We start from the raw sequence: 16,124 nt of genomic DNA, 5'->3' as shown, positions 1-16,124 counted from the left end.
AACTCTATGGCTTTATGATGGAATTGAGATTCAAATAGTGACAGGTCGCTAGCATATTGCCTACAATAGGAATTCTAAGTTTATAAGCATATCCCTTAGTCATATATCTATGGAAAAAAGATGGTGCGGTCCTATTATTTTTTATATTGGTACCGGGAACCACACGGCACTCTGTCTTTAATATCTGATTAATTAGGATATTCCTTTGTCATTTAATATTTTCCAATCCATTGTACTTTATTACAATAACTGTTTAAAATATCAATCTCGTTGGAATTGAAAGCAAATATCATAAAATATTTAATACGATTCGGACTCTAACACACACGCGACGAGACGACTATTTAATTTAAAATTAGTGTTGGAACTCGTGAAAAATTAGTGTTGGAACTAGTGAAGAATTAGTGTTGGAACTCGTGAAGAATGAGTGTTGGAACTCGTGAAAAATTAGTGTTGGAACACGTGAAGAATTAGTGTTGGAACTCGTGAAGAATTAGTGTTGGAACTCGTGAGGAATTAGCGTTGGAACCGTGGAGACTTAGCGTTGGAACTCGTGAAAAATTTGTGCTGGAACACGTGAAAAGTTTAAGTAATAACGAAAATTTAAATGCCGGATTAAAATGTTAATGCGCTAACAGAACAGCTACAAATAAATTCTTTTTCCAAGGGTTATTTGGAGAACTATTTACTTTTGACCTCAGGTTAATAACTGTACTACATTTGATCAAAATAAGCCCAGCCATATAAAAATGTAAGAGGCAAATACTTACTTTACTTACTTCCCGCTTCTGTCTCTCTGTATGTAAGTATGTATGTATGCTTAGATCTTTAAAACTACACGACAAATTTTGATGCAGTTTTTTAATAGATAGAGTGATTGAAGAGGATGGTTTATATGTAAATGCTACCCGTGCAAAGCCGAGGCGGGAAGCTAGTTTTATTATATGTGAGGATGTTGTGTATTCTACGGAATGAGCACAATTTTTTCTTTCGGCTCTGTATACCCCGCAAGGGATATAGACGTGACTGTATGTACGGGCACAATTTTGAATCCTACATCTACTTGCGACCACTAAAGCTGTGTGTTTTAAGTGAAAGTTAGTTTATCTACTTCTGAGAAATTCCGCTCGTCTGCCTCAGCCCCAACGCGATTCGTTGTTATTACGAACAGATGACGTCACGATAAACGAAATGAGCGCTACCCGTAAAAAGCAATTAAAATAGCAAATAATATAATTAAGTATGCTGAATGACGAGGGAAGGCTTAAAGTTTCAATAAGGGGTCAATGCAATGATATTTTTTTTAAACGTTGAAAGGGGTGCCGTGTGGTTCCCGGCACCAATACAAAAAAGAATAGGACCACTCCATCTCTTTCCCATGGATGTCGTAAAAGGCGACTAAGGGATAGGCTTATAAAATTGCGATCCTCTTTTTAGGCGATGGGCTAGCAACCTGTCACTATTTGAATCTCAATTCTAACGTGGCCATTCAGCCTTTTCAAGACTGTTGGCTCTGTCTACCCCGCAAGGGATATAGACGTGACCATATGTATGTATTGTATGTAAAACCTTACTGATATCCACCGGCTTAGCCCGCTCCATGCTTGTCCGCTCACCGCTCTCCGCTCCACTCTTCAATGTTAACGCACCCTTACACCTAGCCCGGCGAAATTCTGATTTATTCCCGTTGACGGTACAAAAATTTTATACGAGCACAGAGTGCAGACCGCGGGCTTTGCTCTGTGGCGTTTCGAGTGTTCGAAATCTGAATTCGGGTCGCCGCCGCCTCGTCTGACATCTGTACAATATAAATCAAAGTTTATGAAATAGGTAATGACGATTTTTACAGCATTGGTTCGTGACCTGGAAAGGGGTTTATCCTATTTTTTTTTTTTTAGAATTCCATATTTAAATGGTAAAAAATGGCCATTATTACTAAGTACTTACCAAAAGTTGAATTAGAATCTCAATTCTATCACTAAGCCAAATAGCTGCCATTCAGTCTTTTCAAGTCTGTTGGCTCTGTCTACCCCGCCAGGGATATAGACATGACCATATGTATGTATGGAAACTTTGAATGTTTGTCTGTCTGAATGTTTTATAGTTATATTTTATTCAAGTAAACATTTGTGTTAACATAATTCAAATTCAATTTCAAAATTTTTATTCATCTATTTTTATTCATACTATAGGATACTATATATCGCTTAATAGTTGACAAAACGTATGGTTTAACAACATTGGTTGACGTCAAATAAATTACTTAAAAACTAAGTTTACTGCCGCTTCCAAGGCGTCAGTGCAGAAGAAGCGGTAACAAACTGCACTGCAGCATTTTCTTCAACAACGTCAACTTCACAATATTAATTAAACTTAGATACATACATGTTATCACGTCTATGGCCCTTGCGGGGTAGACAGAGCCAACAGTCTTGAAAAGACTGATAGGCCACGTTCAGCTGTTTGGCATAATGATAGAATTGAGATTCAAATAGTGACAGCTTGCCAGCCCATCGCCTAAAAGACGAATCTTACCCTTACTCGCATTTTAAGACATCCATGGGAACGAGATGGAGTGGTTCTATTATTTTTTCGTATTGGTGCCGGGAACCACACGGCACTTTTTCTAAGCACGGTACTTATTTGTCCCTTAACCCACACAAAAATATCATTTAACACGCTGTTTGTTTTTCATTATGGAACTATGAATTAATACGCCTACGCACGATAGCTTTTGGAATTAATCAAAGCGACTTTTAATTACAAAAAGCGATACATTTACTAAGTATATCTTTATCCCGACGCCGTCTTTGATATATAATTTTGGTTACGAAATATACTACGTAATAAGTTTGTTTTGGCTAAAGGCGTCAATCCATAGATGTTTACGAATAATAGCTTACGAATATATTTATACTTAGTTCTTATTATATTTACGCTTTTATAGTTATCATTTTAGCCAATTGTAAAAAAAAAATAACTTATTCACATATTTTTTGTTGATAACTGTGGCGACATGGATACGCCATTCGTCACAACAATAAAAAATAAAATCACGCGACGCTATCAGTCAAAACCAGCGAAAAAGCTAAATCGCGCAAGCAAATATTTCATGGATTGAAGCTATATATACAACCTCCGATACAACATCGTCTGTCGCACGGTTCCCCAGGTATAACACCTAGCCTGGCGTAAGATCTTCCATTTGGTGGCAGTCGAGCCCGAATATACATACGCTACCGCTACAATAACTAAGTCTAACTTTTGTCCGTGACTGCGTCGGCGTGGTTTCTTTTTTCGCAGTAAGCAAGATCAATCGCGGTTAGGCGTTGGTTAGGCGTGAAAGCGTAACATACAGACAGAATAACATTTTTAATATGAATAGGCATTTTACTGCGTAAGAAATTTTAAGTATAGATTAATAAAATTCTGATTGACGTAATTAGGTAAGGTCAAAAATTGTTAAGAGTTAAACCTTACACGCTTTTATAGCGTAGCTTGTCCTTACTCAACAATGGAGTAGAAGGTTAAATAAAACAGGAAAAAATTGAGCAGTGTTTGCGTAGAACATTAGATACATGCTTTTATTGCGAAGCTGGTCCTTAGCAGTGGAGTCGAAGGTTAAATAAAACAGGAAATATTGTGAGTGTGCAATGTTTGGCATTGCTTATGTAGGTAATAATATTGTTTGTTCCAATTATTTGCACTATATTTTTATATCTATACTAATATTGTTAAGCTGAAGAGTTTGTTTGTTTGAATACGCTAATCTCAATAACTACTGGTTCGATTTGAAAAATTCATTTTGCGTTGAATAGACCATTTATCGAGGAGGGCTTTAGGCTATATAACATCACGCTGCAACTATAAGGAGCAAAGAAATAATGGAATATGTGAAAAAAAAACGGGGAAAATTATTCATCCTTGAGGGCTTCAATGATGCCCAAAATAACTTTTCCACCCGTTTTTTTTTTCACATTTTCCATTGCGACAGTTTGTTTGTTGTCTTTTCAAGCGTTATCTATTGAACCGATATTCTTGAAATTTCATCTAAATATAATTTACTAGCTGACCCGGCAAATGCTGTTTTGCCAATTATTTTTATATATTATTACGGAACCCTATTTTTTTCCAAAATAAAATATAGTCTATGTTACTCGTGGATAATGTAGCTTTCGAATGGTGAAAGAATTTTTAAAATCGGTCCAGTAGTTTTTGAGCCTATTCATTACAACCAAACAAACAAACAAACAAAGTTTTCCTCTTTATAATATTATATAGTGTTGATTAAGACTCTGGAGAAGGACTTTGCATACCGGTGACAACTATAGTTCCCGTGGGATTTGCGAAAAAAAAAGAAAAAAAAAACAATTCTTTTGTAGGCGGCACTGAATCCGCGCGGGTCAAACTTAGTAGGCTTATAAACTTGGACTTTGTAACCTGTATTTGCTTAAATCTCAATTCCATACATACATACATAAAATCACGCCTCTTTCCCGGAGGGGTAGGCAGAGACTACCTCTTTCCACTTGCCACGATTTCTGCATACTTCCTTCGCTTCATCCACATTCATAACTCTCTTCATACAAGCTCGGCGGTTTCGGGTACTTTTGACCTGACCCTTAATTCCATTATTAAGCCAAACAGCTGAAGTGCCAGTTTTCGAGATCGTTCAGCTCTGTCTACCCCGCAAGGGATATAGCCGTGATTTTATGTGTGTATGTGTGGATCCTGACAAAGCAATAAGCCGATGTAAATTGTACACTGCCCAATAGCTCATTCGATTAGGATTGGTATCGAATGGTGCACTTTATGACGAATGATTAATCGGATTGAAATTTTGATAATAGCATAATGGAGTGATCTCAAATGGTCAGTGAATTTGGTATTTCCTATAGGGAATGTTAACTAGTTACCTATATTTGGTTGAACAATTGAAATTATGGAAGCTGCCAAATAAAGTGCCGTGTGGTTGCCGGCGCTAATATAAAAAAGAGATAGGACCACTCTTTCTTTTTCTCATGGATGTCGTAAAAGGCGACTTATGGTACTCTTGGCCTGACCCTTTGCCAGGACGTCCTTAATTTGATCAATATACGTTCGTCTAGGCCTTCCTACTCCGACCTTTCCTTCCACACTCTCTTTCTATATTTGCTTGGTCGCTTCGTGTAAAAACCTGACTCACCCAATCCAGGATCCATGGTCAAAGGCATACCCCGGGCTCCTCTCTGGAGTGGTGAGGATGCAACTGGTACTAAAGGCAGGAAAAAGATGTCAGTGAGCTTTTATGGTGAACAAAGTCACAGCTATTCATAATCCGTTCAGTTTAGTGACAGCTGCTTTTCAATAGCACAGAGTGGCGATCATTCTACTCGTACATTTCCCGCGGATACTAACCGATGATCGAGTCTCACAATGCGACTATTCGATTACTCGCAAATTGAGCTATTAGCACTCGCTCTATCGATTCGAGTGTCATTTGACATAGACATCAATCTATATTGGTTTAGTTCCGATTTAGGGTGAATTGATGAGGCATGGGAGAAATAGATGCAGAAGAGAATAGAGTAGAGTAAAATAGAATAGAATAGAGTAGAATAGAGTGGAGTGTGTGTGTGAGAGAGTGTTTGGAGTGGAGTTTTCATCGGATATTAAATTACAATAATAAATCTCTTACATGTAAATCGTGGACGAATGCACATTGTCTACATTATTCTTTTTTTTTTCTTTTTATTTATTATAATTACTCAAAGATTAATTCAAATTCGAATCTCAATTCCATTATAGAACCATAGAGTCAGTTTTACAGTCTTTTAAAGACTGTTGGCTCTGTTTAATGGCAAGGAATATAGACGTGACTATATGTATGTATGCATAATAATATTATTTCAGGAATTTCCAATATTTACATCACGATAGAAATCATATATTTCCCGAACGGAAAATTCTAATAAATTTAATTTTTCCGAGCTTTTCCGCAGTATACTGAGCTTTGAAGCTACTCGTACGATCTGTAATCTCGATTTTTCATAATTCAATTGTAAATTTTAAAAATTAAATGTCGTGTGGTTCCCGGGTCAATATAAAAAAGAATTGGACCACTTCACTTTTTTTTTCATGGATATCGTAAAAGGAGACTAATGGATGTGCTAACAAACTTTGGATAGGTGTACTTCTTTTAGGCGATGGGCTTAGCAACCTGTCACTATTTGAATCTCAATTCTATCATTAAGCCAAACAGCTGAACGCGGCCTATCAAGACTGTTGGCTCTGTCTAACCTGCAAGTGATGTAGACGTGACCATATGTACGTAGTTCAATTCGAGCGGTTAGCTCAATCCATCACTGCATTTTTAAACCGGTGTCAGACAGACAAGCTGTGCGATTTGTTTTGTAGATTTATGACAGCACTACACACAGACGTTTGTCATTTGTCAATACATTGTGAATGAGTCGTGAACAAGTGACCCGGTATGTAACATGATTGTTTGCGCCGTTAGCTCTGTAGATCAAAGTGTATTCAGATTTGTCATAGCTCTCCATACTTACGTCTATATCCCTTGCGGGGTAGCCAGATCCAACAGTCTTGAAAAGACCGATAGGCCACGTTCAGCTGTTTGACTTTATGGTAGAATTGAGATTGATATAGTGACAGGTTGCTAGTCCGTCGCCTAAAAGAAGAATCCCCAGTTTAAAAGTCTTTAGTCGTCTTTTACGTTTTACGTTAGAGCAGCACTGCGCCGTTGAAAAATGGGGAATAATTAACTCGAGAAACCATAAAGTAACACTTATTTTATGATGAAACAATTAAAAAAAAAGCAATATGACATTTGGGTTCCCGCCAAAAAAGTACTTCATTTTATGGAGTTATGACATTATGTAGTATTCTTTTTTCAAAAGCTTATAAAAAAATTCAGCCAGCATTATCGTAAACGAAGCTCCCTGTCTATTTAGTACCTCAAGGCAATGAACTACACCCATATATTAAGTTTCTTTTCATTCATTAATTAAGTTAAAAAAGAAACGTAAATATCAAACATTCTACTACACAGTCTCCATAATCCATTAAAGCACCTATTTACCAACAAAAACAGACCAAAAACTTCTACACGCGTTTCTATTGCCGCATAACCACAACAAAAAAAAAATAGTCTGGACTTGGAAGCAGATTACGATCCCGCCTTTCCATCATATGGGCCGAGTCCCTCAAACTGTGAAGACGTGTCGTACGATTACGAGAGCCGCCGCGCTCCGTGTTCTAATTCGAAATTCAAAATGTAAACAGTGAATTCTAAAATTGAAAATTCGTGCTAGACGTGTATCGGATGAATCGGTTTTTGTGATTGGTGAAATATTGCGCGTTTGGAATGTGTTTTGAGAATTTAAATAGTGGGTTGATTTTATGTATTGATTTAGTGAGAAGGATTAGAAAAAAAAATCGGTAAATTTAGTGATGTTCTTTTTCAATCACGCGGTTTTTCTAATTAATTTAAATATAATAAATTTTATCTTAATTTATGGATGTTTAATTAAGTCTTTTAATATTTATAACGGTGTAGGTTTGTTAGTTAATTTTTAGTAAAATTTTGAGAAATCTGTACCTATTTGATTTGATACAAATAAAGCTTACATTTTAAGTTTTTATTACATGATGATCTGGGTACCAAAAAGAAACAGTGCTTTCAAGCTGTTTCTTGTATCTTATACATATATTTGAAAGACCAATCAAAGGAGAGGCTACATAATAAAGTTTCATCTTTTATGCGATGAGCTAGAACCTTGCACTACATATCAATTCTATCATTTTAGCCGAGCTATCTATCGCTTTCGAGTTAAATTAGAAACGTTGGCTCTGCCTACCCCTGAAAGAATGAACGTCATGTGCCGCGTGGCATCAGTATAAAAGAATAGGACCACTCCGTCTCTTTCCCATGGATGTCGTAAAAGACGACTAAGGAATAGGCTCATAAACTTAGGGTTCTTCTCATAGGCGATGGGCTGGCGACCTGTCACTATTTGAATCTCAATTCAATCATTGAGCCTAACAGCTGAACGTGGCCTGTCAGTCTTTCGATACTGCTGGCTCTGTCTACGTGGCAAGGGATATAGACGTGATTATATGACTATAAATGAATGTATATAATGAATTATTGATTTTGATTTTTATGAGTAACCATTTTTCTTCTATTGTTACAGGAACAGACTCTAATGAGACAAAACGGAGGTGATAGTGATGTGCCAGTGCGGCTGTGTTGTGTTTATCGATAATTACCGGTTTTCCGTGCGATAGTGTCGTGCCACCATCGACAATGCGGTGTGCACTGTTCTGTGTGTTTGTTTGTCTCCTGCAATGTGTGGTGTGCCAACAGGAAGTTCTTATAGAGGAATCATGTAAGTAGTATTTTTTTAATTAATTAGATTTTACAAGCGATTTTTCAGTGTGGCGCGTTTGTATCAATTAAAAAAAAAAACAAAATTAGGTGTTAACGTTTTAACTCTTTTGAAATTCGTTGTAAAGTTTTTCGTCATTATGAGAAGTTATCGTGAAATTCAGAATACTACGTAATTTTTAAATATTATTAATAAAACAACACATACAAAAAATCCATTGAAATTTGCAACAAAAACGAAATAATTTAATTTACCATTCATTCACATGTTTGCTTTGACACCCGAAAAGTAACATTCAATCCATCTTTTCATCACCAAATTACCACAGAAATAAAACAAAATTCTTCACCAAGGGGTTTCATTAAAATCTATTTACGGCTGCCAAAGTCTTCAGGCTGGAAACATTAACGGATAATTATTTCCGGGAATTCCGATAAATGCCGATTATCCGGACCTTTCCGACCGGACCGGACATCTCTAAAGAAAGTACATTCATACATATAGTCACGTTTATATCCCTTGCGGGGCAGACAGAGCCAACAGTCTTGAAAAGACTGAATGGCCACGTTCAGCTATTTGGCTTAATGATAGAATTAAGATTCAAATAGTGACAGGTTGCTAGCCCAGCGCCTAAAAAAGAATCCCAAGTTTGTAGCATATCCCTTAGTCACATTTTACGACATCCATGGAAAAGAGGTGGAGTTGTCCTTTTCTTTCTTGTATTGGTACCGGGAACCACACGGCACTAAAGAACGTACAACGATATATAAAGGTACATTCAGACGAGGCGATTTTTCATAACATTCCACTAAGCTAGTCCAAACCTCAAGCCATTGATGAAGCCAGTATATTGTAGCTATTTCATACTAGCTGTGCCCGCGATTCGTCCGCGTGGAATTGTTATTTTGGGCCCTCATCACCGAAACCCTCAAGGATGAATAATTTAACCCGTTTTTTTCACATTTTCCATTATTTCTTTGCTTCTGCAGCGTGATGTTATATAGCCTAAAGCCTTCTTCGATAAATGGTCTATTCAACGCAAAAAGTTTATATTTCGAACCAGTAGTTCCTGAGATTAGCGCGTTCAAAGAAGCAAACAAACAAATTCTTCAGCTTTATAATATTAGTATAGATTTAGTGAACCCACCAAGTCTCCCACTATTCGCCCACTGATTGTCTCTTATATTGATTGGCTTTGTAATAACACCGTGATTTTGTTTTGCTGACACACTGTACTGCAAATCGCTTTGTGTTAATGTTGTACTAGATTATAGTTGCAGCTTCTGCCGCGCGAATAGTGCGCCACTTACAGCTGTGATGATGTCAGTGAATTCGCGCCAATTAAAAATAATACATAGGTTTTTCGCAAATCCCACGAGAACTATTGTTTTTACCGTGATAAAAAGAACCTTATGTCCTTCTCCAGAATCTTAGTTACACACATACATACATATGATCAGGTCTATATCCCTAGCGGGGTAGACAGAGCCACCAGTCTTGAAAACGCTCAGCTGTTTGGCTTAGTGATAGAATCTTAGTTATATATACACAAATTTTCAAGAATATTGGTTCAGAAGATAACGCGTGAGGAAGCAACAAACAAACTTACTTTTTTATTTAAAATAAAAGTTGGGATATTTTTTATAATATTAACTGAACGGACATGATGTGGTCCGTGTGATTCCCGGTACCGATACAAAAAAGAGTAAATATAAATATATACGGGACAAATTACACTGATTGAGTTAGCCTCGAAGTAAGTTCTTTGAGACTTGTGTTACGAGATACTAACTCAACGATACTATATTTTATAATAAATACTTAATATAGATAAACATCCAAAACCCAGGCCCATCAGAAAAAGTTCTTTTCTCATCATGCCCTGGCCGGGATTCGAACCCGGGACAAGCGTATTACCGCTGCGCCACAGAGGCCGTCAAAGAGTGGGACCACTCCATCTCTTTCCCATGGATGTCGTTAAAGGCGATTACGGGATAGGCTTATAAACTTGCGATTATTCTTTTAGGCGATAGGCTAGCCACCTGTCACTATTTGAATCTCAATTCTATCTTAAAGCCAAATAGCTGAACGTGGCCTATCAGTCTTTTCAAGACTCTTGATCCGGTCTACCACGCATCCTAAGTTTATAAGTTAGAGATTATACTTACATTTAACTTGAAAACAATAAACAAGTTGAGAAACAAGTTAAAATAACGCCACCTTTGGCTTTTATACAAGGAAAAGGTCATTTTAAAATCAATATTATCGTGTGGTTCCCGGCATCATTATAAATGAGAATAAAGCGACTCCATCTCCTTCCCATGGATGTCGTAAACGGCGACTATAGCGCTTATAATAATGGGGTTCTTTTAGGCGATGAGGCAGCAACCTGTCACTATTTGAATCTTAATTCTATCATTAAGCCTATCAGCTGATTGTGGCCTACCTATATTTCAAGACTGCTAGCTCTGTCTACACCGCAAGGGATATAGACGTGATAACACGAATGAATGAATGTATTATTTCAAAAGCCACATAGTTTCCGCTAACTAGGACAAGGCCACTCTATTTCTTCCTAAGTCGTAAAAGACGACTAAGGTATCGTCGCCATCATAAGCAATACATTGTATCCTATCTATAAGTTTTTAGCCCTAATCACTTAAATTCAAATAACTTTTATTCATTATTATCGGACATTTCAACATCACTTAATAATTGTCATATCTTTTGGTTTCACAACATTGGTTGACGTCAAATAAATTACTTAAAACCAAGATTACTGCCGCTTCCAAAGCGTCAGTGCAGAAAAAGCGGTAACAAACTACACTGCAACTCTATTGAATAAAATTAATTCTTCGCGCTTAATATACTTAGCGTAATCTTTCTGATGTTTTCATAACACAGATTCATACATCATTGCTATAATTTTATGATGGTATTAACAATTTGCCTTAAATTATGTAATTCCTGATCGTATTTTTGGGATTATTAAGATTTATTGTTGCGCTTATAACAATGTTTTGATGATAACCGATTTCTAAAGATCATTTATTAAGGTTTTTATTAGCTGACTATGAGTAAGATTAACTTGTTGTATGCCGCGAACTGCTCGCGAACGGTTGAAGAAATTGTGAATACTCATCTCCAAAACTACTCAAAGCAAATTTTGATGACACACGAATTTCAAAATTCTATTCAAAGATCCTATATAAATTTTAAATTTCATCAAAACTAGACAAACTGTTCTAAAGTTATTGCGTTATAAAAATTCATACATACAAAAAATGTATTTTCGTCCCTAGTTGAATGATAGATAAAATTTTAGCATACGCGCTGCGATAGGCTGGTGGCGGGTGACGTTTGAGATGTCGCCATAGAATCTTAGCTGCTATTGGCTGAGCGCGTCGTATTCTTTCTGCGATTGGCGGTTGGCGTGTGACGTCACTGCGCAAAACCTAAACTATATTTGTACCGAGGTTTTCAATATGTATACGCGTAAAAATCTTAACCCTTCTCGGTCGGGCAATAAAGTGAGCCCGTTAATTGGTCTCTCTGTTCTGATTGTGCTTCCCTTTTAATTTGCAAACAATTTATAATACAAATCGAGTCAAGAAATAGCCTTATTGAGTAACCTTTTCCCTTTGAACTTGGCAAAGAAAAGCAATTTGAAATCAATATTATCAATTGACCTTTAGATCTACATTGAAATGGAGTGAAATTTGTATTTATTTTTATTAAGTTCTTTATCTAAACAACAAATGGTCGAAAATTGAGGAAAATCATTGTGAGGAAACTTGGCATATTTGCATCTAGATGGGAAGCCATGATCCAATATGGGTCAGGTTACCGTGCAAAGGTTGTTGACATACATCCTACTATCCTACTACTATTATAAAGGCGAAAGTTTGTATGGATGTATGGATGTTTGTTACTCTTTCACGCAAAAACTACTGAACCGATTACCATGAAATTTGGTATGTAGGTAGCTGAAGACCCAGAATAACACATAGGCTACTTTTTATCCCAGAGTTCCCGCGGGATTGATAGGGTTTCCATGCGGACGAAGTCGCGGGCGGCCTCTAGTACGTATATAAGACCACGTCTATATTCTTTTAGGCGATGGGCTAGCAACCTGTCACTATTTGAATCTCAATTCTATCATTAAGCCAAGCAGCTGAATGTGGCCTTTTAATCTTTATAAGACTGTTGGCTCTGTCTACCCCGCAAGGAATATAGACGTGACCATATGTATGTATGTAAAACAGAATCGCCTAAAAGAAGTTAAGTTTGTAAGTTTTTAAGCCAATACCTTAGTCGCCTTTAAACCTTAATCTGCACTCTCGTATCATGGTACGCGCGACGTCGTATTTATCGCGCAAAAGATTTCAAGACTGTTTACTCTGTCTACCCCGCAAGCGATATAGATATAATGATATGTACCTATGTGTGTAGATTAAGGTTAAATATAATAAAATTTAATGACACGCAAGAAACAATTGTACGTTTAGAAATTCGAGAGTTTCAACCAATTGGTGACGTGACTTTAGATTCACAAAGTGAATTTAATTTGATGTTAATTAGGATATGTGATGCGGGTGTAAGTAGTGTTGTAGTGATGATATCGATATAATTATCGAGAAATAGCCGTAATAGTAAGAGTTATGAATGTGGATGAAGCGAAGGAAATATGCAGAGATCGTGGTAAGTGGAAAGAGGTAGTCTCTGCCTACCCCTCCGGGAAAGAGGCGTGATGTATGTATGTAAATAGCCGTAAATCGATGGTTCGTAGGAAAACTGGAACTTTTCAGGAAATATTTGAGAAGTTAATGTTCTCATTTAATTATGATGATATTTGAAACCGGATTTTTAAGGTGAGTTTGTAAAGAAACTATCATACACAAAAATAAAATTACTTTGGTCGTAAAAACACCAAGCGAAGTCTAACTGAGATTAGAAATCTAATCCAAGTTGGTACAAAAATATTTCTTTGTATATACGAGTAGGTACTTATTTTTGTACTTTTGTGACGAAATAACCAATAATCCATCAATAATGATGAAAGTTTTGCCTATTAAAATCGGTTCAGTCAATTTTAAAATACTGATATTACGAATATATTATTTTAAAACTTAAGAAATAATTATAAAATAAGATTACAGAGCTTAAATATTTCTAGGTTGCAGTTTATTATAAATATTTAAATAATAACACATTGCTGTCTCTTGTCTGCCATGTGGTTCCCGGCACCTATAAAAAAGAATAGGACCACTCCATCACGTTTCCATGGATGTCGTTAAAGTCGACTATGGGCTTATAAACTTGGTATTCTTCTTTCAGGCGATGGGCTAGCAACCTGTCACTATTTGAATCTCAATTCTATCATTAATCTAGACAGCTGAACGTGACCTTTCAGTCTTTTCAAGAGTGTGGGCTCTGTCTGCCCCATACAAAATAATCACATCTATAAGGGATGTAGACGTGATTATTTTGTATATATGTTATCAGTTATCGATATAAAATAAAAACCAACTTATCGATAACGCCCATCTCTAGCAAAGCTTCCTAATAAATCGGCATGGGGTTACATCACGTGTCTTCAACTTTAATTATTGGGTCCATGTGGGGGTTCTATTCGGGGCAGGGGGAAAACAATGGAGGTTAACGCGAGGTGGTTATTGTCCTTGCTTTTGTACCATTAAAACAATAAAAAACATCAAATGACGTAATTGAATGATGGAAATAATAATATAAAAATTGGTTTGAATTATTATTCATCGATATTTTTAGTACCTACTCGAAATTCACTAAATAGTATAAAGCAAAGTCGCTTCCCGATTGTGCCGTGTGGTCCCCGGCACCAATAGAAAAAAATATTATTTTTTTCAAAAGTACCCGAAACCGCCGAGCTTGCATGAAGAGAGTTATGAATGTGGATGAAGCGAAGGAAATATGCAGAGATCGTGGCAAGAGGTAGTCCCTGCCTACCCCTCCGGGAAAGAGGCGTGATTTTATGTATGTATGTATTAATTTTTTCCACCACTCCATCTCTTTTTCATGGATGTTGTAAAAGGCGACTTAGGGGAAGGCTTGTAAACTAGACATTTTTCTTTAAGGCGACGGGTTAGCAACCTGTCATTGCCAAACAGCTGAACGTGGCCTATCAGTATATTCAAGACTGTTGGCTCTGTCTACCCCGATATCAATCCCACAGGAACTCTGGAATAAAAAAAGCGTATAAGTTATTCTGGGTCTTCAGCTACCTACAAACCAAATTTCATCGTAATCAGTTCAGTAGTGTTTGCGTGAAAGAGTATCAAACATCCATACTGACATCCTGACATACAACCTTTCACATTTATAATATCAGTAGGATTAGTTTTTTGTTTGGGGTACCAACTATAAAACATCGAGTGATAAATTGTATTGTGGTTATAGGCCAGGTCAATCGACCCTCAACCGAAAGGATTCCAAATTAGGGATGCAGGGATCGTAGCGAATAAATAGTAGGCTCTTACTACCCTCCGAGAAAGAGGCATTATGTATGCAATCAATGTGATAGATCATAAAAGTCAAATCTAGTCTTCAGCCTGTCACTAAAACACAAGTATCCCAAGTTTATTAGCCTATTCCTTAATCGCCTTTTACGACATCCATGGGAAAAAGAAGGAGTGGTCCTTTTCTAAAAGAATTATATGAAGGTAACAACATTTAGAAGCATTTAGATCTGTTCTTTTTCTTAAGAAAACAAAATGTTTTACGCAATAGACAGTCGTCTAAGTATACAAAGTAATATGATTCACGATTCATGGAATTCCATGTGCTTACTTGGTTCCCTTTGTGATGATTAATTCAAAAGCGGTTAGGACCGGTAGGTATTCCTTTGTTACCTTCTACATACCTCTCTTATATTTCACAGACAACGTAGATATTCTGTATTTTCCATTTCATTTATTTCAATTAAAATTTATTAAAAATATTCCTTGGAAAAGACGATGTTTATACTTAAACTTGTGCTTATTGCCATAACTATACTATTAAATTAACATGTGCCGTGTGGTTCCCGGCACTAATACAAAAAAGAATAGGACCACTGCATCTCTTTCCCATGGATGTCGTAAAAGGCGACTAAGGGATAGGCTTATAAATAGCGATCCTTTTTTTAGGCGATGGGCTAGCAACCTGTCACTATTTGGATCTCAATTCCATCATCAAGCCAAGCAGCTGAACGTGGCCATTCAGTCTTTTCGGGACTATTGGCTCTGTCTTCCCCGTAAGGGATATAGACGTGACTATATGTATGTATGTTAAATTAACATTTGAAACAAATTGTTGTAATGGTAACTTCAATTATCAGTGCTGCCAGTAGGTACAACCCTATTTCAATTTTTCTAGAATATGCATGAGTTGGTTATAGGATTTTCACTTGGCGTTAATTCTGACCTTTCTTCAGGACGTCCCGATTTGCGTTCTTCTTCAATGCAACGCCTTCAAAAGTATAGTGATTAAATGGATCTGAAATTTTTAAATGTACTTATATACATACGTATCAATTTTCTATTCCTCACGGGGTAGACAAACCCAAGGACCACAAAATTTAAAAGTCTTAGTAATCGGTTTAAGATAACTAGGACTTTTAAAGATTTTTAGATGGAATTGAGATTTAAATAGCAACAGGTTGCTAGCCCATCGCCTAAAAGTAGAATCCTTATTTTATATAGCCTTAAGCATTTACCA

The 16,124-nt window shown here is 36.6% G+C and overlaps 1 protein-coding gene across 1 annotated transcript in view; it reads left to right on the top strand.

The window, feature by feature from the left end:
- Window positions 1-16,124, top strand: part of LOC106130408 (nephrin) — a 348,487-nt gene that overhangs the window by 170,150 nt on the left and 162,213 nt on the right. Inside the window, exon 3 of the mRNA XM_060951944.1 lies at window positions 8,196-8,390. Within this exon, the coding sequence (XP_060807927.1) occupies window positions 8,309-8,390 (82 nt within the window). The 5' untranslated portion in view covers window positions 8,196-8,308. The remainder of the gene's footprint in view (window positions 1-8,195; window positions 8,391-16,124) is intronic.

Source organism: Amyelois transitella, chromosome 27 (genome assembly GCF_032362555.1).
Source record: "Amyelois transitella isolate CPQ chromosome 27, ilAmyTran1.1, whole genome shotgun sequence".
NCBI classification, from domain to species: domain Eukaryota; kingdom Metazoa; phylum Arthropoda; class Insecta; order Lepidoptera; family Pyralidae; genus Amyelois; species Amyelois transitella.
This window is presented reverse-complemented; position numbering and strand designations above follow the sequence as displayed.